The 27,099-nt window shown below is 41.4% G+C and overlaps 1 protein-coding gene across 1 annotated transcript in view; it reads right to left on the bottom strand.

The window, feature by feature from the left end:
- Positions 1-3,164: 3,164 nt before the first annotated feature.
- The window catches only part of CFAP74 (cilia and flagella associated protein 74), a 95,466-nt gene continuing 71,531 nt past the window's right edge, over positions 3,165-27,099 (bottom strand). The window contains exons 20-40 of the mRNA XM_064470124.1: positions 26,744-26,853; positions 25,781-25,903; positions 24,541-24,662; positions 20,402-20,530; positions 17,220-17,307; positions 16,461-16,634; positions 15,010-15,143; positions 14,104-14,380; positions 13,509-13,616; positions 12,699-12,853; positions 11,336-11,470; positions 10,861-10,970; positions 10,424-10,479; positions 9,611-9,730; positions 9,194-9,346; positions 8,198-8,327; positions 7,503-7,657; positions 6,315-6,453; positions 5,399-5,526; positions 4,845-4,979; positions 3,165-3,642 (exon numbers count right to left, since the gene is read on the bottom strand). Coding sequence (XP_064326194.1) covers positions 3,529-3,642; positions 4,845-4,979; positions 5,399-5,526; positions 6,315-6,453; positions 7,503-7,657; positions 8,198-8,327; positions 9,194-9,346; positions 9,611-9,730; positions 10,424-10,479; positions 10,861-10,970; positions 11,336-11,470; positions 12,699-12,853; positions 13,509-13,616; positions 14,104-14,380; positions 15,010-15,143; positions 16,461-16,634; positions 17,220-17,307; positions 20,402-20,530; positions 24,541-24,662; positions 25,781-25,903; positions 26,744-26,853 — 2,795 coding nt within the window. The 3' untranslated portion in view covers positions 3,165-3,528. The remainder of the gene's footprint in view (positions 3,643-4,844; positions 4,980-5,398; positions 5,527-6,314; positions 6,454-7,502; positions 7,658-8,197; positions 8,328-9,193; positions 9,347-9,610; positions 9,731-10,423; positions 10,480-10,860; positions 10,971-11,335; positions 11,471-12,698; positions 12,854-13,508; positions 13,617-14,103; positions 14,381-15,009; positions 15,144-16,460; positions 16,635-17,219; positions 17,308-20,401; positions 20,531-24,540; positions 24,663-25,780; positions 25,904-26,743; positions 26,854-27,099) is intronic.

The raw sequence follows: 27,099 nt of genomic DNA, 5'->3' as shown, positions 1-27,099 counted from the left end.
TAAAAATAAGGGCTCCATCCCTATTGGAGTCCAATAATATGGAAACAGAAACATCAGGTTACATGTTTAGAATCTCCTGGCAATTTTAATACCAACCGTGCTGTGATTGTTGATAACCTGCTTTGGAAGAACGGTACTGAACAGGATTTTTTTCTTCTTTAAGAGACTAACTTGCAGGAAGGCTAGAGCTGCTGTGTTGAGCTGCTTCTGGTAGCTGTGAACTCGGCATTAAGCCACGCAGGTAGAATGCAATAGCGCTTTCAGCTATGTCCTCAAGGACATACCACTAAAAACCCACTATTTCTAGTTCAGTTTGGTGTGTCTAAATTAGCAGGAGAATTGTTTCCAGTGGTCGGTCATCGCTGTCAATTTTCTGTTTCCTCTTATTGGAGAAAGATCAAGAAGCTGGTTCCGTATACAAGATACGTAAGAGCTGTCTAGGTAGAAGCATCCACACAGAATTCCTGAATTTTTAGTAGACCAACAGTGTGCAGCTCGGCTCATTGCAAATTTGCATTGTGAAGATTCTAAAGAGGCTCAGCACCGATTAAAAATATAGCCAAAGCAACTATGTTAATCTAAATGAAATTATTTTCATTACTTCTGGTTTAGAAGTCAGATCTATTATTGAATCCTTGGCTTGCTTGCTCAACATCGATGCACATAAGCAAGAGGTTTTAGGCAAGTGAAGAGCGCCAGTGATGAAACAGCATACAACTGTCACAGGGTTTAGGCACTGACTTTTCCACTTCAGTCAGCTTAGTCAAAGAAACAAGCTCTGTCAAATGTCTAGGAAGGGAAAACTATTAGCTCAACTCTTCTATAATTGGTAAACTTCATGTAAATGCTAAATCAAGCCCAAGAATTGCAGCAACTATGTCAGAGGATTAGTTGTTTCTTTCTGGAAAGGATCCCACTGTTTTCTAGCCCTTGGTGAAAATGTGGTAATTCTCGTTTGAATGATAGCGGGACATCCAAGGGCTACATTTTGCAGAAAAGGTAACTGTTTTTACTTTTCAGTTCTAGTTGTGTTCCAGATGAAGCAGCATAGGCTGCTTTCCCACACCAGACAATTTGTTTTTCCCTTTCACATCAGCTTGTCTCTCTCATTGCTCACGTACTGCTTCATGCAAGAGTGGGCACGCTGAGCCATGTATGCCAAAAGAACAAAACCAATCCAATAAGAAAGGAAAACTCAGTCCTGCAAAGATCAGCCATTATGCCTCCAAGAAGTCAAATATGATTACCTTTGAGGCTCGAGATAAAATAACAGGCTTTTCTCCCATGAAAGAGAATAAAACCAGTTTCGATTTCTATAAGTGCTTTACAGAATGTCAGCTGGTGTATTGCAAGCATAGTTTTCTTTATTTTCAGTATCCAGAAATAGCAACCTATTCTTATTATCATGGTTCAACACTCCCCCTGGAGAGATTGAATACATATTTAGCTCTAAGCATGGAAACTTTAGCCAGTGAAACCCGGAGCCTTATGCTCACTTCAAGTCTGTGAAATTATTCATGTAAGTTTTCAAGATCATGTCCAAAGACTGCAGTTAAAAACGGGTAGCACCCTTTGCTTACCTTGTAAGTTATTCAGAACAGACAACGACTTAAGCTGGTCAATGGCATTAGAACTCTTTATAACCAACTTAACCTCTTGAATGCACTAATCTAACGCTGAGTGCCTGACCCTCCAACTTCTACAACTGAATGGGCACATCCAGAGCTCTCTGAAGTTGTTATGAGTCTTTCAGATTCGGTGTCCAAGCAAATACTGCTGGTTGGACCAGCTGGTCCTTGCCTATATACCCTCTTTCTGCTTACTAAGCCTTCTTGTTCTTGCAAGCAACCTCCGCATTTTTTCAACATCGTCACAGTCTTTACATGTATTCGTTAGATTTTTTACTTTTTTTAATGCTTTGGATGCTTTTTCACAGTACCTGACCTTTATGAAGTGGAAGATTCCTAAGACAGGAGTGTTGTTTCCTAGTAGATAATTTTATACTTATTTTCAGCACATTATATGGTTATGAGAGTCTGGAGACGAATTTATTCTCAGCCATTACTTTTCAGTTTCCAAGAGTGAAATCCAAAGGATCCTCACATAATGGATGCCCACAAATTAACTGCCCGGAATAAACCTTCCACTCCAACACGCTGTGTGCTTCCTTGCTTTCTGAAAACCTTCCTATCATTAGGTAACTGTCAACTGTGCTATTTGCAAGAGTTTCGTTTTATGTAGGGTATTTAACCTCCCTTCCAGGGCTGCAAGGACTGTAAGGGAACGGGCACACAAGCGTCATTGTCCTCAGCTTCAACCCGGCTGCCCCAGCTGTGCCAGCAGCAACGCTCCGTGCCGCTCTCGTGAAGGCAGGGCTGTCTCTGGCTAGCACTGCCACCCCCTCCCAGCCCCTGCCCCCTCCCAGTGCGACGGCTCATTGCTTCGGCGTCTGTAGTGCTTTAGACTGAAGAGTTAAGTAACTTCACAGTCACTTGATCCACTATTAAATGAGAACAGATCTGAATGGATCAAACATACTGTCTGCAGAAAAACAAGGAACCCCTCTTCATCAGTTATACAAGCTTCCTCTGTAAAGGGGGAAACTAGTTAAAATATTTCATGTGACAATTGCTTTACTGCTTTTTCCCTGCAGTCCAACAACTTGGCTGATTTCACCTGAGGGATACTTACAAATAGTCTGTTTCTATTTTCTTACTGCATAATCTAAATAAGCATTTTTAACAGCTACACAGGGCCAAATGGTAATGCACCTTTGGAGTGGTGCTGAGGGGATTTTGCCACAGACTTACTGTGATTCAGGACAGAGCATGATATGAGATTTAAAAGATTATCTGTATTTCTAGATTTCTGCTGACTTCCTGGTCCCTTCATTCTCCATAGTGTAGTGCCTCTGTACTTTACTCTTCCCTGAACTAGCTACTGCTTCCCGACAGAAGTTGCACCTGCAGGGCACTCCAGCCTCCCCAGTAACAGGCAGAAGTCGACTCTCAGAATTCAGAGGAAAGCAAATGTGGAAATACAAAGCTCCTGGACATCCATCCTGGACTCAGCGAACAGCGTGGTCGCTATTTCCTCCTTGACCGTGTGTCATCAGAGAGATGCCATGGTGTATCATAAAACATTACTGCCAAAATGATTTGGAGGAGACTTGAATAAGAACCTTTATTCTGGTCTTAAAAGGAAAAAAGCAAGGATTTTCCAAATACATTAAAATTCATTTGAAATATATCTGAATGAGATATATCTACTTGGGCCCCTCATTAATTCTTTCTTCTGCTACAAGATAATTGTCATAGAGTCAGCTTGAAAATGTAACTAGTGGAATGAGAGTTTACGTACAATTTTTTTTTGGAAAAAGCAAAAATATTACATGTCACCTTCTTTCCCACTTCTCTGCTCCCCTCACATATTTGCAACAATCTCAAAATCTTTCCACATTTCAACCGAGATCCACTGATTTCCCTGTAATTTAAGCCTCCGCCTTCCTTTCCATGTAGCTTGGGTCCCTCACGGAGTGGCAGCATATGCAGACACAACTTTTGCCACGAAGAGGATTTGGTAGGATTCCTTAATGTCACCTTTTAAGGTGAGAAGGGCTGTTTCAAGCAGAGGGTTATCGGCCTGCAAAAAAATCCACACATAAAACCAATCTATTTTTTTGTACATAGAACAGATTAGTTGATCAAGCTCTAAACTATGCGTTTTACATCTCAGTTGTAAGAGGTACCAGTTACAGCTATAGATTACCTCTCTTCCCACGGTGTTGGCTCTGTTATGTTTCCATGCAATGCTCATAATGCAGTAAGTAAAGTAGCAATGACTAAGCATTCTATCACCAGAGTGCTACAGATACCGTCACCACGCTACAGCCATGACAACTGGGCACAGCAGCAACAGAGTACGCTGCAGTGAGGGCTGGGAAAGAAATGGCTCCTGATAGCGTTAAATCTTGTGTAACAACCAGTGGTTACCAAGAGGCACGATGTCAACCTGATACATCATACCAGGAACTCTACTGCCTTCTTGCTGCACATGACAGCAGCAATCTTTTAATTTTGGAACAAGCTACTCATTCTGCCATCCCACACACAGCTCACAACAAAAAGCAGGGGAGTAACTTCTTTCAGCCTCCATGAATGCCCAAGAAGATGAGTCAGGAAGGGCAATCACAGCCCCGTAGAGACGTTTGGGCCTCATACCTAGACTCTGCAATACATAAAGGCAGAAGCAGCCAGGGAAACAGGGCTCATAAAGCAGTTCATAAAGTGGAAAATGAAAGAAGCCCCACTGACTTCCAGGAGCCTACCACAGGAAAGGCAGCCCACGGCCAAAAGAAACGTGGATGCTGTAGCAGAATGATCCCTGTCAACTTAGTTCTGTCAGCAGGACTGGGTTTTCTTGCGCAGGGCGTGTTAAAAAGCTCACTTTAGCGTGACCTAAGCTGTGTCTTTTAGCTAACAGCAGTGGCATTTTGGCCTTTTGGTGCTAGATAATGCAGTGACCTGTGAGAAGTTATTCTAAGTTCTGTAAGATGCGAGTGACTAATACTTGTTCTTTTCATCACACAGACGACTGGAAGCCAGCGGCGAGGTGGCAAGCCTCCAAATCACACCTATTGTTCCTGGCCTTTATTCTCGTATCAGTGTTTATAGCAGCCTATACTCCCCTTCGGTAACTACTTGTGTTCCACCACCCTAATGTGTCACAGCAGCCTGTACCGCTGACATCTTCCAGATCAGCTTTTGTGTTGCTCCTACGGTCGGGTGAAAGCAGCGGCCTCAGGCTCCCCGTCGAAGCAGGACGTTGAGGCGCCTGTAACTTACGTGGAAGTCAGCAGGTGGCACCCAAGAAACACTGATGCGTTTTACTTGACCAGGCTCCACGGTTCCCTTCGCAGACTCAATAGTGAATCCCTTCTGCTGCAGGGGCTGCAGGCCATCGAAACTGAACTCCACGTTCTGCGAGAGACACACACAACACACCCTCATTAGAGCCCGTCCTGCTCCTTCAAACGCAATGACTGTTTATTAAAGGCTGCTGTATGTGGGCCTGTCGCTTTGAAACTGCAGGTGTCCATCTTGTTCGTTGTGTCAAGTTCAGTTCTGTGCTCAAACTTCTCTATTTCAGAATTAGGGAAGCAAACTGCTGAATTAATTGTGCTGCTGACTTAGTGTGATAATGCTAATTCCTCATATTAGCCTCTGAAAATTAATCTTTTCAAACACTCATGCTTTTATAATGTAAAGTTTATCAGAAACACAGCTGTATTTTTTAATTTATAGACTGAATATTTGACAGAAAGAACTAGTAGCCATTTATGCACTGTCAGTATTCCTTACAGCATCTGACATAAAACTGCACTTTTTACTTTCTTCACCTTCTTGGATGCAAACTTAGCTGTCTGAATAGCTCCAACTTTCAGTTCTGTCACTGCTGGCACTGGAGAACTCTCTCCCTCGCTGTACTCCAGTACGAGGAGAATGGACTTCACTGGTTCTTGCAGCTCTAAACAAATATGGATAAAGTAAACTTCGAGGCAGTCAAAACAGAGCAATTACCAATTTGGAACAAGCACAAATTACACCAGGATGGTCCCAAACAAAGTGACGTTGTGGCAAATTCATGAGCTGGCACAGAAAGGAGATCCTTCTTACAGAGTTAGTGGAGAATTAAGCAAAAGGAGGTTTTGCCTAATTTGCAATTGCAAACTGTAACCGTTAATTGTTTATCACGTTGCGTGCTCATTTTCTAGCCCCACGGCGCATACGTTGTGTGTACCGTATTCCTATTTGTGTATGGTACGTGCTTGGATTTATTTATAGCTCAGGAGCCAGGAGTTGCTTATATGCTGTCTCTGAACAGAAATCCTGTCGAAAGACATTAAGGAAGGAGAAATTCAAACCCCTGAAAGTGTGTCTGTTTCATAACACTACAATTGGGAGAATCCAGGATATGTTATTATAGATGAAATAATTTTATAAACTTATAATACAGTCAGAGAAGTGGCAGAAAGCGAATCCATCTTAATACTTTGTAGTAGTATTAAATTATAATAAATTTTGGCAAGGTAAGTTGCAAAGATAGAAGATCGTCAGGATATAACTAAGAGAAAATCTTTCCTTAAGAGAAAGTTTCCTGCATTTTTTTGTTATGAATATAGGCTCTGCCATAATGCTTATTTGTTCTGATTCTGGAAAAGTTATCCTTAATTTACTTTTTCTTAAAGGATGAGGAACATGCCCAGGCCTTATCACTCACTGCTTTGTAATGAAGTGTAAGTGTGAACACGCTACCTCCTCTTAGTGCTTCCCGTGATGACATGGGTAATGTAACAGCCAAGGACTCAACGGGCACATCCAGCGGAATTCCCCCTTCCACAAACATTGGATGATCTCTCGCCGCTCCCTTTAGGTGGATCACGTGGGCTATTTTCTATATAAGACAGGAATGCTTCAAATGCAGGTTACAGCTGAAGTACTGATGTAACTGGAATACTGACACAAGAGGATCAGTTGCATAGAAATGGTGACATCATCTGCCTCTATAAATGCCACGAGGCCCTGTACTCTAATGCAAGAAACCGACCTCTTCCCCTGTCTTGTCCCCTCAGGCACTTCTGTTTTAAAAAACCTTCCATTCTCGGGCAATGTGCCTCAGGAGGGGATTGGATAAATGACTTATACTAAAGCCACTAAAAGAGGCAAAACTTATCTGCTGCCCAACTTGGCTAAAGTTTGTCAACTAGGACCACTCTTCACTCATTTTCAGCTTATTCCCACTGGCACTCTTAACTGCAATCCTAAAGATAATCTGGAGAGACACAGCTTGCAAGGAGAGAAACAGTACTGCCTTGCTCACTACCGGCTTCTGCTCTGCGTTTGCAGGGCCTGCTGATGGTCGTTAGTTGGCACTCGTCATTAACTTTCGGTCAGTCTCTTTTGGAACGCGGCACGAAGCCACCTGCTACGCTGCCAGCCTGTATATCCTAACCTGGGCTCCATCTGAGCTCAACTGCTGCTCTACAGATGGAAACCTCCTTCCTCATGCTGAGTGCCTGCAGCAGCCTCCTGGTACTCCGTGCACCTGTCAGTTTGTGTAGCTCCACTCGCCTCTGCCATGAAATGCTGCTTGCAGAGAACCCCCTTGGAGCTGTGCTCAGCAGTGTGGCAGCAACCTAGCGCCCATCACCTCTCATTTACACCGTGCTGACAGCTGGGCAGAAGGCAGGACCGAATCCCAGGTCACTATTGTTGTGAAGTAATAACTAAATATTTAAGACCTGAAAAAAAGTCAGTGGGCCCCAAACCTGTCACCTCCTACCTACCTCAGTTCACCTAATGAAGATGATAATATTTCTGCCTACAAATGCTATCCACTAGGTGTAATTGTTTGAAACTCCTACAAAGAGCCATGCTGATAAAAATCACTGCAGGTCATATTTAGGCTTTGATTTCATAATCCAGGTATCCTGATTGTCTCACCTTGCCAAAGAACACAACCTTGAGACGGTCAGAATAGTACAGACTTTCATGATCAGGACTGAAAGTAACAATAAAATCCTGACTCTGCCCAGCAACAATTTCTCCTTCAGTTGGAAAGACACTGAACACACTCAAGCCATTATAGTTCTGTGTTCCTGGTAAATGAAAATGAGGATACAAATAAGAAAGGAGGACAGCTCTGTTTTACTTCTTCATATATTTTAAACCCATTTAATTTTTGTTGGAACAGGAAATAAATAAGACCCGATGCATGGTTTTGCAAGGCAGGGTGTTAGAACTACCAGACAGATCCAGCGATCAGTTTAATGCATTCACCTCTAGAGGAGCTGAAGGAGCATCACCAAACTCTTCCAATATTCTAACATGTCCTTTTACAGAGATGGGCATCCCTGAAGATAGTCTTTAATATGCAATTACTGTGTGGGTTTATTTAGATTCAAACACTAGTATCTCCTTGCTTGTGGATATTTGCTCAGGCTGCATAGATTTACAGCTACCCATATTCAAAGAATTAGTACGGCTCCTACTGGGTAAACAGAATTATGTCTTTAATTTCAGTGATGTGATGCCCCAGGTTTTGAGAGTTGTGTAGATCTAACAGGACAAAGTAATGCTGCTTTATACTTTCTGAGTCTTTAATAAAAGAAACAGAGAAAAGAAAAAACCAAGTTTACCAACAAACTCTGTTCTTCGCAAAGTGGACGTAATAAAGGATGGAATTTTCTGCTGGTCTTTGTCCCTTGTTAAAGAAAGCGAATCCAGCTGTACGGAGTATCGCAGGGTCAGTGGGGAAGTGTTCTGTATCTGATGGCATGAATTCGCACAACAGCATTTTCATTAAGAAAATGGATTCTCAAGCCTGTAGGACCCACAGTTTCTGAACTGGCTGGATTTATTTTGCTGCATTACTGCAGTGTGTGTGTGGTGATACCACAGGCGCCACTGAAAGCACGTATTATTGCTACCGTAACATGTCAGGTCACACCCACCCCTCAGCAAACACGGACCAGGGTCCTTTTAAGTGTCTTGCAGCAAGTAATATATTTTGGTTATTGACAGACAAAATCTGAGAGGAAAAAAATTACACCTAGACCTTGGCCTGTTTCTGAGGCTGTGGGAATTTGCAGTATGTGAATGAATGAATTGGTTAAACTTCCCTAGGCCGTGCCGTGGCAGACCCTCGTGTGCTCTTTGTAGGACCAGTTTTGCATTTCACCCCTGTACCTCTGTCACTGCCTTGCGCGGGCACAGAGCAGCCTCGACTGCGATAGCAGTAATGGGCAGAATAAAGAAAGAGGGCAAATATTTTTAACAGTAGTAAAAGCAAAGCCATTTCTGACGGCACATCCCTCTGCGCACTGGCTAGACGTAAGGAGACGATCACACAGACTGTTTCTCCTTTTATAGAATGTTCTGGATCTGTATTTTTTGTATAGGCTGCAGGCAGGACAGAAGCAGCTAACAAGGTCCTCCCCACACAGCTTTGTAACCTTTGGCCTGAAACTGCATCAGCACCAAATCACTCTGCCAGACATGCTTTTAAAGCTATGTTCTTCCGCCTAGAGTTCGCCCCTCAGCCTTACGTTCTGCCGGCCTAGAAGCCACAGAACTCCTCCTCCTCCTTACAGAAACTGCTGACGTGCTTTCCGGTTCAGCAGAGCGGGATTTACCTTGAATGTGGAAGTCACCTTCTCCCTGGCTATGACATATCCCATATCAAGTACTTCTTCCACGGAGCAAACGATCGATGGCATCACCCCATGACCAGTGATACTCAGCGTTAGGTTGGTTTTTGCTGTCCGGATGTCCAGCATTTCAAAAAACTGCCAAGAGGATGTCTGTGTTAGCCCAGGTGCTGAAGGAAAACAGCCCCCACCCCTCCAACACCCACAACGGGCCATCGCTACAGAACTTTTGGATTTAGTGCATAGACAAAAGATCCAAATGTCGGGAAAGGCTATGCACAGGCAACAACGTTTTTCTTATTATACAGCCCCAACCCAGTCAGTAGTATGTGTATATTACACAGCCCGTTCCATCTCTCTGTGTCTCCTCTTTTCCCCATGACTGATGTATCTCATACTCACCCATTTACTCTCATTTGGACAAAAAGAGATGATGAGGGTTTTATTTTCCCCTGGCTCAAGCATTCCAACTGGTCTGACCAACAGGAAGGGACCATTGGGATTCAGAACTGAGAATCCTAGCTAAAATAGTGCAACTCAAGGAAAAAAGTTTATAAACAAGGATTGGGGAAAAAGATGTAAGAACAGATTCTAAGAATTGTTCACACCAAAGATGAACAAACTATCTATCTATAAGCTTTTTCAGAGATCAATAACTAGCGCAGAGAAAAGAATTAATCCTTTTTTATTTTCCCCCACAGAACTCAAATAGCTGCAAGATCCCTTTCCAGTTAACAAGCCCTCATGTAACTCCATGTTCAGGTTTTGCCTGGAATGGGTCATTTTCACCCCAAGATCTGGTACAATCTCCTATACAATCCCACACAGCTTAGCCCAGACAAGCCAGTGTAGCAGCCTCTTCTTACAAGGTATTCAGAAATGCAGAGAGCGTTGTGCAAAAAATGGGGTTGTTGGTTCTGTTTCACGCGTACGTCATATTGTACATTAGAAAGTGGTTAAGTGCTTCTCAAGTTCAGCTCTGTGCAGAATTATTTCCAGTTAAAAGGGTGGGATGGAATTAGCTTTCCATTAGGTCACCTAAGCTCGTCCAATATGTTCCTCACATCACCTCCTGCCTCACTCTGAAAGATGTGTATTAAGTCTGAAATCTGCTACCTCCTCCTTGCTTTAGTGTCAAACAGCTCCTACAGATACAGACTCAAATTAAACAGAAGCTGAATGGCAGATTAACTGACATGTTCCAAACAAGGATACTTCCAGCTTCTCTGGGGAGATATTTTGTATTGTAATTCGCTTAATCGCTCTGTGGCCTGAGGGGAATGAAAACATTTCAAAAAGCGATGATGCTCGCTGACGCACTACCATTCCTCCTTTCACTCATGCTTCTACCCGGGCCAAACATTCATTCCATTTCTATGGCTAATACATTAGTCATAGCTCAACAAAATACTTTCAAATTTGTACAGTCACTTGCAGAGCTTCCCAATTCCATGTTTTGGGATCAAGTCTGCTTTTCACACGCCTCAGCTGGCCAGATAGGCTTCTAATTTTCCACCTAAGTACCTATTACAGGACTAATTTCTATGTTGACTTTTGAAAACCAACTGAACAATGTACAAGAAAATGCAAAACTATGCTTAGAAATTTATGGCAGAGAGAAAAAACTCAAAACTTGAATTCAAATTTCTTACCTACTGCAACATCACCAAAATTGATGGTGTTTCTTCCGTTGTCTGAAGTGACCACAAGAGATGGTGCTACAGCCGGACAGTGCACCTCCAAATACAAAGTGTTGTAAGGGCTAGAGAGACGGCACAAGGATATTTGCTCTTGGAAATGAAAACTACTGTCAGAGATCTGTGCTTAGTCTGTTCATATTACAGGACATTGTTAAACCGGTATTGCAAAACAATACATAATTTTTGGTGGCTGACTTTTTCGCTTATGCCTGAGCAGAAAGATGAACTACATCTGGCTTTAAATTCTTTAAGCTGCTTTGATATTCATGTCTTTGATTCGTATCCCACTAGTGGGTTGTAAGCGTGAGTTTCTACCGGTGACCTATGAAGTAATTAAGATTAGAAAACAAATTTCCTCCCCAAATGAATAAATTCACATGCCCACCATTTCCCCTCAAATTTCTGAACTATCATGAACTGCAAATACCTGCAGCTTAGGTTTTCAGAGCCTCTCTTTTCACTGATACGTCCACTTGCAACAAAGCACGGTATGATGTATTTTTCAAACCTCCCACTGAAATTCCTCGTCAGGAAAGCCTGGGCTGCCACATAAGCATCAGAACTAGAAAATCCAGGAATAAGGATCACCTCAGTAAGTGAGAGAGCAAGGGAAAAAAAAATCAAATAAATACCTACTGAGCTATTTGTGTTTACTGTTTCTTAGTCATCCACTCAAAATTGCACATAACAGTGAAACTAAGCTACTGTCTTGATGCACAGTAATGGACCCGCCCTACAAAGCGGTTTGCTTTTCTCGCCAAAAGAGAATAAAAATGACAAACCCAGGTAATAGATGATATACTAAAGATTGCAAAATCCTTACTACGATTTCTTGTGTTGAATACGTTAAGTATTCCAGTGCCTTCCAGTACTTCTACATCATTCCAGTGATACGTAAACAAGCGTGATCACATTTCTGTAATGCAATATGCCAAGCAATACTTCATAATGGGAGTTTTAAAATATAAATTTTATTTTTATGACCTGTGCTGAAATTACTTACAAATTATAATTAATGGATTGCAATGAACATGAGATTTTAGTAAAAAATGTCTGACATCCAGTACAGCCAGACGCCTGGTGTTTAAGCATGTATTTACTTCCAAACACCTCTCAATTCCTCAGATTAGGCAGAAGTGTGGTTCTAAAGGGTCGAATTCTATGCGAAACAAGGGACCTCAAGTATCAGATTTTGCATCTAAGTACCCACGTTTCTAGATAGTGCGTTATTAATGTATTAATATTGTAAAATGACTACTTAAAACGCACATTTTAGAGCATCATTACATTTCCGGGACTGGAGATGACCACGGCTAATGCGATGGACTGTGTGAGCCCTCAAAACAAACCCCCAAACCCGCACCTGCGGCTGTGGGCCATCAGATGGTTTCCTTCTGGGCTGAACGTATTCAGCTCTGTTAGACCTGTTCAGAGGTATATTAGCAGTAGTTTCTTCTGGTAACAAAGTTCAGCTTTCTGGTTGCCCTTTAAATTAATACCCATGTTGGTTCAGCCCAGTTTACCCGTAAGTCCAATCTCCCGCTTTCTGGTATATTCTTTGAAGTCTTCAATCCCTCTGATGCATAAAGGGATTCTTTGCCTTACATGAGAGGGTACAGCTGCGTGGCTTAAAAGCAGTACTAATTTTGGAAACAGGCTTTGCAACATAGCTAGAGCTATTTCTTCTCCACAGTTTGCGTTCTTGTCTACATATAGGTTTTAGTAGGTTTATTAATCTACTTATAAAGAGAATGTTGTCTACATTGTACAAGATGCTTTTGCTGACTTACTCAGGCTTTAACTCTGTGGATTTTGGTTGTTCAGAACTACACGGAGCAGTCAGGTATTTACTGCCTCCATCCCTTGTGAGCTCTCTGGAAGAGTGCTGTCTGGGAATAGGAACGCTTGATTTCTTTCCCTCTCGCTTTTCATCTTTCTTCCTTTTCTGCAAACACACAATCCGATCAAGACATCAGGTTACAAATACGCAGCCCCGGCCCAAGGATCCAGAACCTAAGAGGCGACAGGGTGCACGAAAGAAGGGAACAGCAGGAGCATTATGGTAACACGCCACAGACACAGTAGTTATTACATACATTTCTAATAATGTAAAATTAAGTTGAAATGTACATCTTTTACCCCACTTAAAAAAAGAGTTCCCCTGTTGGAGCAGATGAGTAAAAGACTGTATCTCTCATGGGAATTTTACCTATTTATCTCATAATTAAAGACAACCACAGGTGCTCACATAAATTAACTGACCCACAGCACTGCATATATAAAGTCCATGTATGCTGTAAATCTGCAAGAATTGCAGAAACTCTTTTTTTAAGAGCACTTGCAGTTAGCATTTGCAAGAAAATCCTCTAGGAATGCTTTTGAAATTGTTAGCATGAAATTAAATTATTGCTCGGTGAACAGACTACACATGAGTGCAACAGTACAGTCATACTCTTGTCCTTTATAGGCAGGTCTTACATGGATCATGAGCTTGGGCTTCATTAATATGCACATAATTTTACGATAAAAATACCACCCAGAGATACAAATATCTGGAAGTAACAGACCAGCAGCATGTGCTAGTTCTTAGCATTCCTTACTTGTATTTCTGCCCCTGTCGCAGCTGCTCTGCAAAGCCTCCGAACTGCCTCTTCTCTGATTAGCTGATCTGACAATGTTGGTCTGAAGGACACTTGAATCAAGCTTTTCTGGGAGCGTGAGAGCATGCACAAGAACGAGAGGCAAAATTCAGCCCTCACACATGTGTTATACCTACAAAGCTCAATGGGAGCAGATACACGACAGCAGAAAATTAAGAAATAAAATACAATTTTTTACCAAGTGAATAAGATCATCCTAAGGATAAGGTCACTTGCAGCTTTTTTGGAAGTCCACTGTGTTACAGTGGGCTGGTTTTATATGACCAGTATTTTTGATATTTAAACATTCTTCAAATAAATCAGAATGGCAGCACTGGGGAAATAACATTCAGGGTGAAAAATTCCATAAAGCTCTAGCCGGATTTGACGGTCAACCCTTCATGTCCGATTTAAAACATTATTTTAAACAATACAAAATACTCCGGCTATTCTAGTAGTAATTTAAGTTTTGAGCTTCATTTCAAGTGACAGCATTTGTAAGGATGTAGATGATAAAAAGATTTGGCAGAACACTTGGTGTTTAAAGTAAATTTACCGTCCCAGGCAACACGGTCCCAACAGAAGGTGTAATTGTCACTGGACAGTCTTCTGGCACACGGAATTCAAATGAAGTGGGTCCAACAGGGGCAACTTCCCCATTGCCAATTCTTGGGACAGCATGAGTAAAGCGGTTGACACTCACATGGGAGTTCATCACATACAGTGTTGCTGTAGACACACCATTTAAAGCTGTTGCAGCAAACTGAACTAAGGAATGAGACAATTCAAGAGGTGGGTGGACTCCAACTGCTTCGCATGACAGCTTGAATTGTCTAAAAATAAACACATGATAAATTGTCTCAGCATAAAATAGTCTCTTAATCAGCCCGGAAAATAGGGAACTAATCCTGTAGTCCCTATTTAAGCAGAATTTCAAGCTTGCAATGGGAATTTTGCCTAAAGATGAACAATAATACTCTATTTTTAATGCACAATTGGCTAGAGTCCCTACTTGAATTCTTCCTCTGTGAACTTCTGGAAACACATCCAGTCAAATCAAAGTTTACGCCATCATTATTTTAGTAGCATTAGCTTAATGTATGAAGCATTAAAAAAAAACAAACACAAAACCCTTCAGTAATTCTGCTGAAAGAGCAGGCAGAACACTGCAGGTTAAGATGACCTGGGGCAAACTTGGAGCTTGGATGTGTGAAGGGTAAACGTCAGGTGGGGCAGGAAAAGCCACCTCAGTAAAGCCAGCCATGTCAATGAAGGATGAAACTAACAGGCATTGACCATCTCTTGTCAACAGGAGAATTCCCACCTGCTCCACATTTCTACCCTAGCCTTACCTCTTCAAAGTAGGCAGGGATTCAATTGCTGAACTAGTTGCTGAACAGTGGAAATCCAGTATGATTTAGAGTCCTAGATTTCCTAGTACTCGATCCGTTTCTTAACATACCTATTAATCTCTGACTTGCAGGTTAGGTCAAAGCTGTACTCCTTCGCCTTGTTAGCTTTAAAGATTATGTCCAATGTCAGGCTTTCAAGGGGAAGAAGAATTCCAAGTCCATCATTGGGTTGAATTTCAACAAACTTCAAAATGGCAGGATAAGAAATTATTGTTATACAAATAAGAAATTATTAGTTACATTATCAAATTATAAAATAAATGAAAATAGTTTTTGGCAATATAAAAAATTTTGTTATTGTACAGATGTCAGGAAAACAGAAACTCAGCGAGAAGCTTTCATTTGAGTTAGTGACTGGTGTCTGACTGACAGGCAGATTTCTGATCTCAAAGTAACTCAAAAGGCATTAAATCCATTAACTCAGACTTCAGTAGAATCTCTTCCCCAGCTTCTTACCACCTATGGTAATCACCTTTCCTTAATGATGTTTATTTACTCATCATAGACAACTGAATGAAATATGGTAAGAATCTCAGGAGATCGCCCTGCACCTCTGAAAGGCTGATTCCTGCGTGATGTGCAGGTACCACAGTGACAAGTACCAGTTCAATGTCTGCACATGTACATTGGTTTGTGTTGATGAGTTGATGATGGTTCAAGAATATCCCCCCATCACATTTTAAGCTAATGATGAAATACATGTGGTGAAGGAAAGCTTTAACAAAGCGGAAGTTTAGCTAACTCCTTGATTTTTATCCCTAAAACAGCAGAGAAAAGGGAGAATGCCCAATTAAATGCCAGGTTCCTCTAGCTCTGATTCCAATATGCCAAACCATTTCACACTGTGATCATCATGCTATTATGAAGCCTGAACAGCTAACTTTTTGCAAAAAAAAAAAAAAAATCAGTAGACCTAGCCCACACGAAACTGGCAGCTCCTGTGATTAATTTAGCCTCCACGTCAACTTACAGTCAGTCAGAAAATACCTAGGCATGGTTCAGGGAATGATTCCCAACAGGCAGTTTGGACATGGCCATCCTGCTTTAAAGAGAAAGCCTTTAGGCATTCGGGTGCAAACTGTGCGATGTTGCTCAGCCTCAGAGCCAAAGCAACATCCCGACGCCTGCTTTATTTAGTATATAAGCGACCTGCGAGTCTGAAAGAGTGGTGCACCAGGTATTCTGTTAGTAGACTTTGTGGTGTAAAAAATAGGTGTTCTAATGGGATAAGGTTATCTTAGTAATGTTGTGTAGGTGAGAGTAGTAAAACCTCCTCGAATATGTTTATACAGCCTGGAGAATGCTTAGGGTATAATAAGATGAAATTTACTCAAACCAGTACCAGAACTAATCCGCGTCTTTCCACAGTGCTGCAGGCAGGAGTGCTTCCATGGGCTTGCAAGAACCAGTTCTGATTTATTTACACTCACACTGAAACACATTTTCATAATATTGAAATATATTTTGATACAAGAAGAGGTGTGCGGGGGTAACTACATACCTCTGGCAGTCCCACAAATCCAAACTCTTGTGGTAAGATGGATTTGTTTGTTAGAGTGACATTTGCCTGCACAGCTTCGTAGATTGTGCAGTATCCAAAATTGATCCGTGCTGGACTGATTTCCAGATCAGAAGTAGTAACAATTGCATGGACAGTAAAATTAACTTTTTTAGCCTGAAACAAATGCAAGACCACAGGATAAAAACCTCCATCTGTGCATGGTGAGGAAAGTCATTAAGTGAAATGTCATCCATGCAAAAAAGTTTTTCTTCTGTTCCTCGACAATAACATATGTAAATGTAATATATCTACTTCAGCCTCATTGTTCGCCAAAAATAAACAATAGGAAATGTCTCTGATACGCAAAATAAATAAATAAATAATCTGTATCCCAAATTCCGTATGCTAGTACGGAATCACACCTGCCTCTCCAGGAAATGTAAGCTCTAAGAATATGCTACATCTGCAGTACAGACCAGAATACAGAGATTGTGCTACGGCATCTGGTAACTGTCTGGCACACAATAAACTCCTAGGGAATGGATGAGCACTGTCTAGAAAGGATTTAACTCTCTGTATTGTAAACATGCTGACAAGAAGTTATCAAACCTCTATTAGCACTTTAAGCACCTTTTACCGTTATCATAGGACTTTAACTAGTAAAGAACTAATCTAAGGTTAGGTACCATTAAGTAACATTCGCCAAAATAATTTACATCTATTGTCAGTCTGATAACCCGCATAATAAAAATCACTAACCTTCTCCACAATCAGTATTGTCAGTGGGACTTCCAGAACTCTTGTCTCCTCATTGAAATACCTCCCTGCATCTTCAGGAAGAGAGTGCCTAAAACCCAGAAAGTACATTCAGTTTCATAAATATATTTTGACTCTTTTCTAGCTAAGGGGAATGATAAAAAACTGATGGATGTATTTCTGAACAGAAGGAAAATCTGTTACTTAAGCTCTAAAAGTTACATTATTCGCAGCTTTTAATCTCAACACAGTATTTGTGCTCAGATGGGAGTACTCACGTATATAGTTGATTTAGCAGCAACTCCAATGCTTCCCTGAAGTGAAACCTAACTAAGATCTTGTGTGTAAGATACATGCAAGTATTAGGGAAAATGGTGGAAGAATGGTGGAAGAAAGTGCCAATCAAAAATTAGTGACCTGTGAAGTTCCACCTTCTGACCAGGAAAACGAAGATGCAGTCGGATCAGAAATGCTGTGGCCACGTCACACATTTCCTATAGAATGGCACAGCTCGGACAAGCTGCTCTGAGCGGGCACGCACGGACTGCCGGGGTGTCTAGCAATGAAGTTAGACCAGTTGACCTTGTACGTTACTGTTGGGTTTTTTTATTTTTCTTTTTTAAAGACAGGATTTTGGGCACACAGGAGTTTAAGGGAGTTATTCACAGAGGTCTGCATCGATTTATCCTTTTCTTAAAATGCCATCCAGTCATTTAAAATTCTGAAAAACTTAGAGCTTACTTTATAATCAGAATTTGAGCCTTCTGCATCTTTGCTGCAACCGCGGCACAGAACCCACCCGACTGAGGCAAGCGGTTCCTTTTGATGCTGATGTGAGTTAATTACCAGCCCGTCTGAGGCAGAACCAGCTGGATCACAAAGTGCAGAGGCATAAATAGAGTGAAACAAACTTGGAGACCAATAGTGCCTGGTTATATACCAGGTTAGTAATTCATAAGAAAGAGGCAGGTTTTCTGTAGCTGAAGCATATCATAAAATCGATTTCAGAGCTTCAAGACAATACAAAAGCTCTAGCATCTTTAGCTCTGCTGGGCTATTTATAGTGTTGTACACACCAGAGTGAATTGCTTCCTGCTCTTACGTCTCCACAGCGATAATGTTCCTACTACTACTACTGGAATTACATGCAATTTTTTAATGTATTGTTAAAGAATAGTTAATGAATAAATAGCACCCACTCAGTCACCACAGTGATCCGAAATCTTGCTGGCTGGTATTTTGCAAGTCTGAAATGTGACTTTAGAAGGTGATCTTCAAAGGTATTGCTAACTGGTTTAAAGATAGGAACTGGAGTTAAATACAAGGTAGGAGTAAAGCATCAGCTTTCACTTTGTCATGGGACATTAGAATAGCAGAAGAAATTAATGTATTATGAAATACCCCAGAGGGAAAAAAAATAATTGTAACTGTACGTACACAGTGATGGACCCTAAATTAGCTGTTATGCCTTGGGGAAAAGGTACTGAAATCCTTCAGGTAGTTCTCTGAAAATTACATCTTCATGCTTAAAAGCAATTAAAGAGAAGTATAAAAGACAAAACAGATTTAGACTTCCAGCATCTGCAGAACTAGCTCCAAATGCAGAAAACCCAAAGGATGTGGTATCTGGGAATTCTGAACATCAGCAGATTAGAAAACTTGCCTTCAAGTAAACAGAAAATGTCTGCTTCAAACACCCAGAAAGTTATGAGCATTGTAAGGCCTGACCAAGCATTTCCGTGTGCAGAGCACGCGAAGGGCTTCCCAAGCCCTCAGCCATCTCTCTGTTCACTTAGTATTGCTGAATGAGTGTGTGTTTTTATTTTTGTGTCACTTCTACTATAGCTATTCTTCCTTCTGAGAAAACCGAGCTAATAATCCTAAATCAATGAGGCATTTACAGAAATGTGTCACGAGCTCAGTACCTCACATCAGCTTGTAGCAAGCTCATCTTTCTCTGTCATACACGCACCCCCCCTTTGTTAGGGCTTTTAAAACTGCTCCGTGTCCTGAAACAGCCAGATATTTATGTGTGTCAGAAATGCCTTAATCTCATCAAATCTCCTCTCTGAATCTTCCCCTTTTTTTAAAGGAAGATTAATGTCCTAAACCCAAGCTACGCTTCTATCCACTCAGTAAGTATAATGTGCTTTACAGCATCTGAAGTTTAGGAACTGAAAAATGTCATCATAATGGTTACTGTTGTTGTAACCTGATAGGATTCGAGATGTTGGAAGAACTGTAAATGCTTCTAGTTCCTTGAATATTAACCTGGTGAAAATTTCAAAATCGGTGATGGGACTCTCAGTTTAGAACCCAGAGGTGCTGAGCACATCGGTGAAGGTCCAAATACACGTCCATCAACGGGACCAGGCGACCTCTCTGAACGAGGCAGCAGGTTCGAAGCACCAATCAATGCAAAAGCCACTGAAGTATTTGGCTGTACACCAGAATTAAGATCTAGATAATTTAATTTGTATTTGAAAAGAAATGTCCTGCTAAAGTCTTTAGGATGGCAATGACAAGGCAAGTAAATTAACAGTGGTCAACAAGAGCTCTTGAATGCAAATTTCTTTGTTTCCTATAACTGAGTTGTATACTGAGTTGATACTGATGTATCATGAAATGGAGAAGAGAAACTTGCTGGGCTAAGGCTTTTAGCATCTCAGAGGATGTTATATAAAATGTGACATGAAATTCAAGATCAATACATTCCTATTTTGGAGAAAAATGTACATGGGTAGGAGAGACATGAAGAGGAAGCCCAACCATTCTTACCTTAATTGGCAAGCACAGGAGTTCTTGCCCAGAAATCATTAATCGCTGATCCATGAAGCAGCCACCTGCCTAGATAACCTCTCTCTTGTACAAGAATAGCTTCCCTGCAGAAATGGGAACAGCCTACCAGGAATGCAACTGCTAAGATTTTCACACTACTGCTGTCACCACAGGAAAAGCATTTCCTCACAGGTATGAGATCCAAGTTAATTTCCTCCCTGAGCATCTGGCAACTATTAAGGGGGAGGGCGGGGAGGGGGGACTAGGGCTGCATTGACACCGGCAGCGTGAAGTCCAGCCTGCTACAGTGGGAAGGAAGAAAAAACTTTGTCCTGCTCAGGTTTTCCACTGACAGCCTCCTACAGATATTGTCTTAAACACTGAAAAGATTAATGTTGTTGGGTTACCTGGGCAGAAACTTCAACTGCACACTGAAGGATGACAGCGCTTGAATGTAACCTGTTTTTGGAAGCAGCTCCATGTGCTTACTCAATTCTTTGCACACTTCAAACTTCAAACGCAGCGTGGCTTTTGCTCTGCAAACAGATCAGACGTGCTCAGGTGATGTTGAGGCTACCCGTGCTGCCTCCTCAGCAACATTTGCTCTTGGATTTTGATCCCCCCTTCACATCTCTACAGTACATTAAGGTTGTAACTATGCTAAGCTTCCTTTGAAAATGATAGGCATGTCAAACTGCTACAGCAAAATCACACAGTTGTATTCTCTTTTAAGATAAGTATAGAAAACAAGATTTGGGAGGTACTGTAAGTAAACCCAGCTGTATTTCAAGCAATGTACACAGCTGATTAGAACATAATTATCAAAGCAAAGCACAGTGGTAAGTCAGGTCAGGGGAAAGTCAAAGCCAAATTATTGTGAAATATCAGCTAATTATTTGCTCCTAACATACATTCCCTCTGTCTGAATCAGGAGGAATCACCTAATGTTTGAGACACCGAACTGGTCCTAGCTGCAGCACAGAACCCACTCAGGATGGAAAAGGAGCAGTCGTCTGGCAATGCTGGATCTCGGTTATGTAACAATTGGTGGTGGGTGGGATGCAACGAATGAAAACCTGTTATTCACTCTGAGAAACAGAAAAATGAAGACCAGCAACCCCTAAAGGGGCCCAAGCATACCTAGATGCTGCTTAAGTGGCTAACAAGCACTTACTGTCCCAGCCTGTCGTCAGAAGAATCAAAAGAATGACCCTGAAAGAGCGTAATACACCTAAAACATCAACATGTCCCCAGTTGGTTAATGCCATTCATCCCCATTATCCTCCTAATTATCTCAAAACCTTCAGTACCAAAAATCAAGCCTGTACAGGCAGGAAAAATCCTCAGTCTCGGGGCCGGGCCGGGGCCAGGACGGTTGTCCTATGCCAGGCAAGCAGTGGCCCACTGCTGCTTTCGGGTGTTCTCCCCAAAACCGTGATGACTTCTTTTAAATAATGGGAGTTCACAGATCTCTTGTAACTTCTCCTCTAACAGCAGAGATTCGTCAGGCCTAGAAGTCACAGTGCGGTTAAGCTGGTGCTGCCAATTCCTCTGCTAAAACTTGTGATCAATTTGCCCTACGAACAGCATATTGGAAGCTATGGAACACCTCCCTGTTCCAAATTCTGGCCATATTATAATACAGCGATAGCCACAAACCATACCTCGCTTTGCAATTTTATGCCTATGTGCAAAATTCCCAAGCAATTTACAAATATTTCAGCTTGTCATTTGCCTTCTCTTGGACTGGTTTACAAGCTGTCAGTCCAGATGGTCTGCTCTAAACCAACAGCTATAGCATGCGCTACTGGGAGCCTGGAACGATTTCTGACTGTTGACAATCTAAGAGAACTACATACTACTTCATTAAAGCAGTGCAGATTATAACCTGGCAAAGAAATTACTTTTCAAAGTGATGCATACTGGACAGGATTCCAAAAAGCCACTTTCACCCTTTATGATGTTTATGCTTTCGGATTAACATCATCTATGTGACCAGGAAAAAAAATCCCCCAAACCCAGACCCAAACCAGTATTAATGAATATTTTGCAATTCTACAGAGCTTGCTGGGGCACTCAAGCGCCAGAGCTATCTAACTAACTTGAGAGCTTGATCTTCTACTGATACTACAGACTGCAATGTCATAGATGGCAGCAGCAATAACATGCAACGTTCTTCCTGCTCTGCTTCTGTCAGATGTTTGTGTGTACTGGTGGTGAGCGAAAGGCTATTCTAACATATCATCTCCCTCGGGGCTGGGTCAGATTTTACCCCAAAAATCTAAAGAATTGTCTCGCTACAAGTTTTAGTTTGGGTTGGGTTTTTTTTTTCTTTTCTATAACTAGTTAGGGATTGGAGCAGAAATTTGTAAGAATATTCCTGAAGAGCAAGTTCTTTAGCTTTCCAATCAATATCTAACTAAAGAATCTGTGTTCTAGAGTTATGCTACTAAGATTTCACACCTACTGGCTCTGAACTTCAGCTCTCACTAGCTAAGGCACTTCACCAATTGTCAGACAGGCAGCCTTTCCAGCCAGGCTGTGGTAACCTTACCTTTGTCTCCTTCGGTGAACGGCTGCTACGAGCACTAGCTCACAGACAGCGCTGTGGTAACTCTTTAGCTGATACACAGTTCACACGTCAGGCTGTTGTAACAAACTATTATCTTTGGACGTTGACAGCAGTTTGGACGCTTCTTTGCTGGCCTGATAGTTGTCCTTGGCTCTGGATCCTTTGTGCACAGTTCTAAACCACGGACCTTAGCAAGGCTGCCTTCCCCCGCTTTTTTAATATTGCGATTAATGGATTATTTAATCTGACTATTTACTAGTCTAACCTAAGGAATTGTTCTTAACTGATAGTAATTTATACCTATTTTCAGCAGTTTAAATTCATTCTGTTTGAGACGTGGTTTGACATGTACCATGTAACAATGCGGAATCCTCTTTCTGATACGTGCTACTGAAAAATGCCAATAGCTGCTAGAGGAAGAGACTTCTCAGGCACCACATCTAACTGAAAAATGAAATCTATCTACTTCTGCAGCATGAGAAGTTAAGACATGGTATTGCTGCACGTGAAATACTTTGAATTTCAGCCTAAATAACTCCATAACAAAGACAATTCCCCCTAACTATGAAGAAGCGGGTGACATCAAAGACTTGATTTGCCAAGGTACTAAGGACAGTGTACGATATATTAAGTGCTCTTAATTTAGTGAAACTTGGCAGAGGATCAGCAGGATTTTTCCCTCAGTTAAGGAGTTTTGCCCTAAGCAATTTGACAGCTTCTATCTTTGGGATCCCCTCAAAATCTTAAGTTTTCATTAGGAGAGTTATTCTGCTTCTGTACTTACAAGTTTTATCCCTAGGTTATCTAGCCCAAGTAAAATCACTTATATAACAACTTGTGCTTGTCATATCTGTAAGCTGAATTTCTGAGATAACAGCTTTACTCATTTTTTTCCAACTGTGAAGAATCTCTGCAGTCTGTAATTCTGGTAAGAGGTTTAGAATGGATACCTTCTACAGAACCAATCTCTCCCCCTCCCTCCCACAAACCCACCCCAATCCTGTTTAAATAGAATCTAAGAAATGCAAATTGCTAAAATAAGCATTCAGTAGTGACTGCATTAGGTAGAGGGAAGACACCCAGCACCTGGAGACAATTAAGAGAGTAAAAGTTTATGTAACCACTCTATAATAGCATGAAATCTCTGGGAGCCAATGAGCTGAAATATTATCTTTGTATTACAGAGCAAACAGAACCAGTCTTCAGACGTTACTGACTTAGACTACAGAAACACCCAGATATTTTTATTCCCTGTAAATTGGTATTTGGTGGCTATGTGTGTAATTACAAGGTGTCACCCGCCACTCCAGTGCAGTGCTTAGTGCCTATATGGGTTAGGAAGGGTTGTACCCTTCCCATTTTATAGCAGATGCAAAAGGACTGACACGATTTATCCAGCATCATAACCCAAGTTGGAAGGACCGGTGGCTGACCTTCTTAGCACGAGCCTGGCTTCCAGATCGTGTCTCCCATGGACTTTAATTAAAGGTAAAATAGCTGAGAAGTAACAAAATACTCTTTCAAAAACTTTCCTGGCTGAAGCAATTAAACCCAATGCACACCTAATTTTAGACACATTTACCTCCCTAACGTTTAGTGTACACATTCCACACGACGAATCTGGGTGGGGTTGCGACCCCCTAGGGACTTTACATTATACCACAGAACAGGTACAACACAGGGAATCTGGCAGGAGTGGAAAGGCATGTATTAACCCAGATACTTCATAGCTATGGCTGGTCTTGAGAATCTGGGATAGCAGAATACCCAAATGCAGTTTCCACAGAAGCGTGGAACTCAGAGGGCTTGTAATCAGGATGTCCTCCTGAAACACCAAGGGAAAACCCAAACCGTTCTTCAGCTTCCTGTGATGACGAGATGGGTCTGGCACAATGGAACCTCAAGACATCACCTAGTCACTAGGACCTTATTATTAAGCTAGAGAAAGCAGCTGATAATGGCAGGGTAGCTCACCTGCTGTGAATGATAATGCAATCCTGATAAAGCCGGTCATACATACAGATCTTTAAATCAACGTTGGGGTTGGGCACCCAAACTGGCACGTCAACAGAAACTCCGACGGCACTAAAGCACAGCTGTTAATACATAAACCGAGTAATTATTTTTGTTAGGCTCAAATTCTCACTGATGTAGACAGAGCAAGAATTTCTGCTATAATCTACAGCTGAGTAAAATATTTTATTATTCATATTGCAACAGGCTCTTTAATTAGGCAAAGCTATGAAAATAATTTGTAAAATAAAACCTAGATGGTTTTGTGTCCCAGCAGAAAAAAGAATTATACTTTGGTTTGGATTCTTTGACAGAGACCATGAAGGAGTACCATGCTGCCCATGACACTGAAAAGAAATATTTAAAGTGCACCTAGCTTAAGTGAACGTGCAGAAACTCAAGAGACTGCAGCTTGTTTAGCCAGCAAAGAAATCCAGTAATGGCAGCATGGCGCGGTACTTCCTATAATGACCTTAGGTCTGACACCAACAACCACATAGCTCAGAGTTACATAAAGAAAGAGAGGGTGCCCACGGGAGCCTGCAGTATTGCACCTGCAGCTCCTTTTGCAGACAACTCCATCTGTAGACCGTGGGGAGAGCCAAGACTGGCCTCCTGAGCTTCTTAGACGTTTTTCTTTTTTTTTTTTTTGGCAAGCTCCTGTGAACTGTTCCCAGGCAGAATTTGGCTTCCAATAAAGTGTGGAATCAAAATATGTTGAAGTGGTAACTAAAGTTATCATCTCTTCCAGCTTTCACACATCAGCTTCACTACTGCATGCTAAATAATTCCAATTCTGATATATCAGAAAGAAAATAAACTATGTAGGTTGGGAAGAGAGAAGAATACTTTCGTATTTGTTTCCAGGACATTAGATGTTTTCCAGCATGATGTCTGATAAAATGGGAATATCAGGATTATTTGCATAGAAATTTAAGAGAATCAACATGTTTAATAACCACACTGAGTCAGAAAGAAGGGCCACGATTTACAAAGTTACCTCCCATCAAACCACATCATACGTAATCATATGGTGCCTCACTGTTATTTCTTATAACGTCCATATTTTCCTCTACCTCCTTCTCCTGTTTCTAATATAGGATTCTGAGCAAATTTAATTCTTGGGAAAAGCAGAAGTAGGAGGATTTTAATCTCTTTTTCCACAGTGTTTTGAAGCAAGTCTTGCACAAAAATCACTCACTGGTTTGCAGTCTGAGTTGTCAAACGTGATCACAAACTCTGCCCGCACATCCCCAGGGATAGCTGGGACAAATATAATCTGCAGTTTGACTGAGCTGAAGGGTCCAATTTCACCTTCAGTAACCTAAACAAGAAGTAACATGCTTTTAATGAAAATCCGACTGTATTACTGTAGTTGGCTATAAATTGTATTGCAATAAAGCAGCAGCATACACTCGTACTACACAAACACTCTATTATACCTGGTTTGTAACTAGATTGAACGCACTGTGCAAGGGAAAAATCAGTATCAGTAGCTCCCTGGGAGGTTTAGTTGGGGGAAGAAAAGACTCGGTTTCACAACCAGGCATGGTCAGAGTTTTTCTGAGAGGCTGCTTTTCCTGCAAGACTCTGTATGACAGCCAGATAATGTGGTTTACCAAAATGTTTCCATCATATATTGGTGAATATGCAACTAAAACATGGAGAAGCTCTTTTGTGCTACCATTCAAAGATCTGCTCTACTGGTTTCAGAATTAAGTCCATCTCCTTTAGCGTGCATAGGCAGAAGCCCTAAATGCTCGTACAAACCAGTATCTGGACTCTTATACCCAGATTTTTTAATATGGCTCAAGTTTGGCGTTTCCCAGACGTTGTTCCTGCCCCATCCCTTGTGTTGTCACTAGACTCTATATAACCACAGAACAACACAGTGGAAAAATCAGTTTGACAAACAAACAAACAAAGTTAAATTATGGGAAATGTAGATCTCTACAGAATCTTTCAGCTCAAATAAGTCTTTGAAGATCAAAAGAAAGGGCAATTGTCATGTGATTTCGTTTGAAGAATTAACTGTGCTACAGTGAAGTCCAGTGGGCTTGAAACTGATCATGTACTTAAGCATTTCCCACCAGAGCCAAAGCAATTTATTCGACATAGGCTTAGACTAGAGAAAATCTTGACTGTATCTCAGGATATTCATTACCTTTCTAAGCATAATTTCGAGTGGTGGTTCTTCAGGAGAAAGGTTCACTAATTTACGTGCGTTGTCTGTACCTAGATCTGATCTGAAGTTTAATACATCTTGACCAAGTTCTGGGGGAAAAAAAAAAGCCACAAACAAAACCTCACAAAACGCTGGATGCACGCATCTATTCACTAAACAAAACTATCAGAGAGAGCTGAAGTACACTGATTTTCGTCAATATTGCAAATCCAATAGCTTACACCAATGATATGGAAATATAAACGTCTGGAAGGAGGTTTCTGTTTGGCCACACAACTTTGCCCTAGTCCAGAAGTCTACGTCAGGCACCTGAGCCTTCCACTACAGAATAACGT

This window comes from Phalacrocorax carbo, chromosome 20 (assembly GCF_963921805.1).
Source record: "Phalacrocorax carbo chromosome 20, bPhaCar2.1, whole genome shotgun sequence".
Classification (NCBI taxonomy): domain Eukaryota; kingdom Metazoa; phylum Chordata; class Aves; order Suliformes; family Phalacrocoracidae; genus Phalacrocorax; species Phalacrocorax carbo.
Note: the sequence above shows the minus strand (reverse complement) of the source record. Positions and strands in the feature narration are given on the sequence as shown.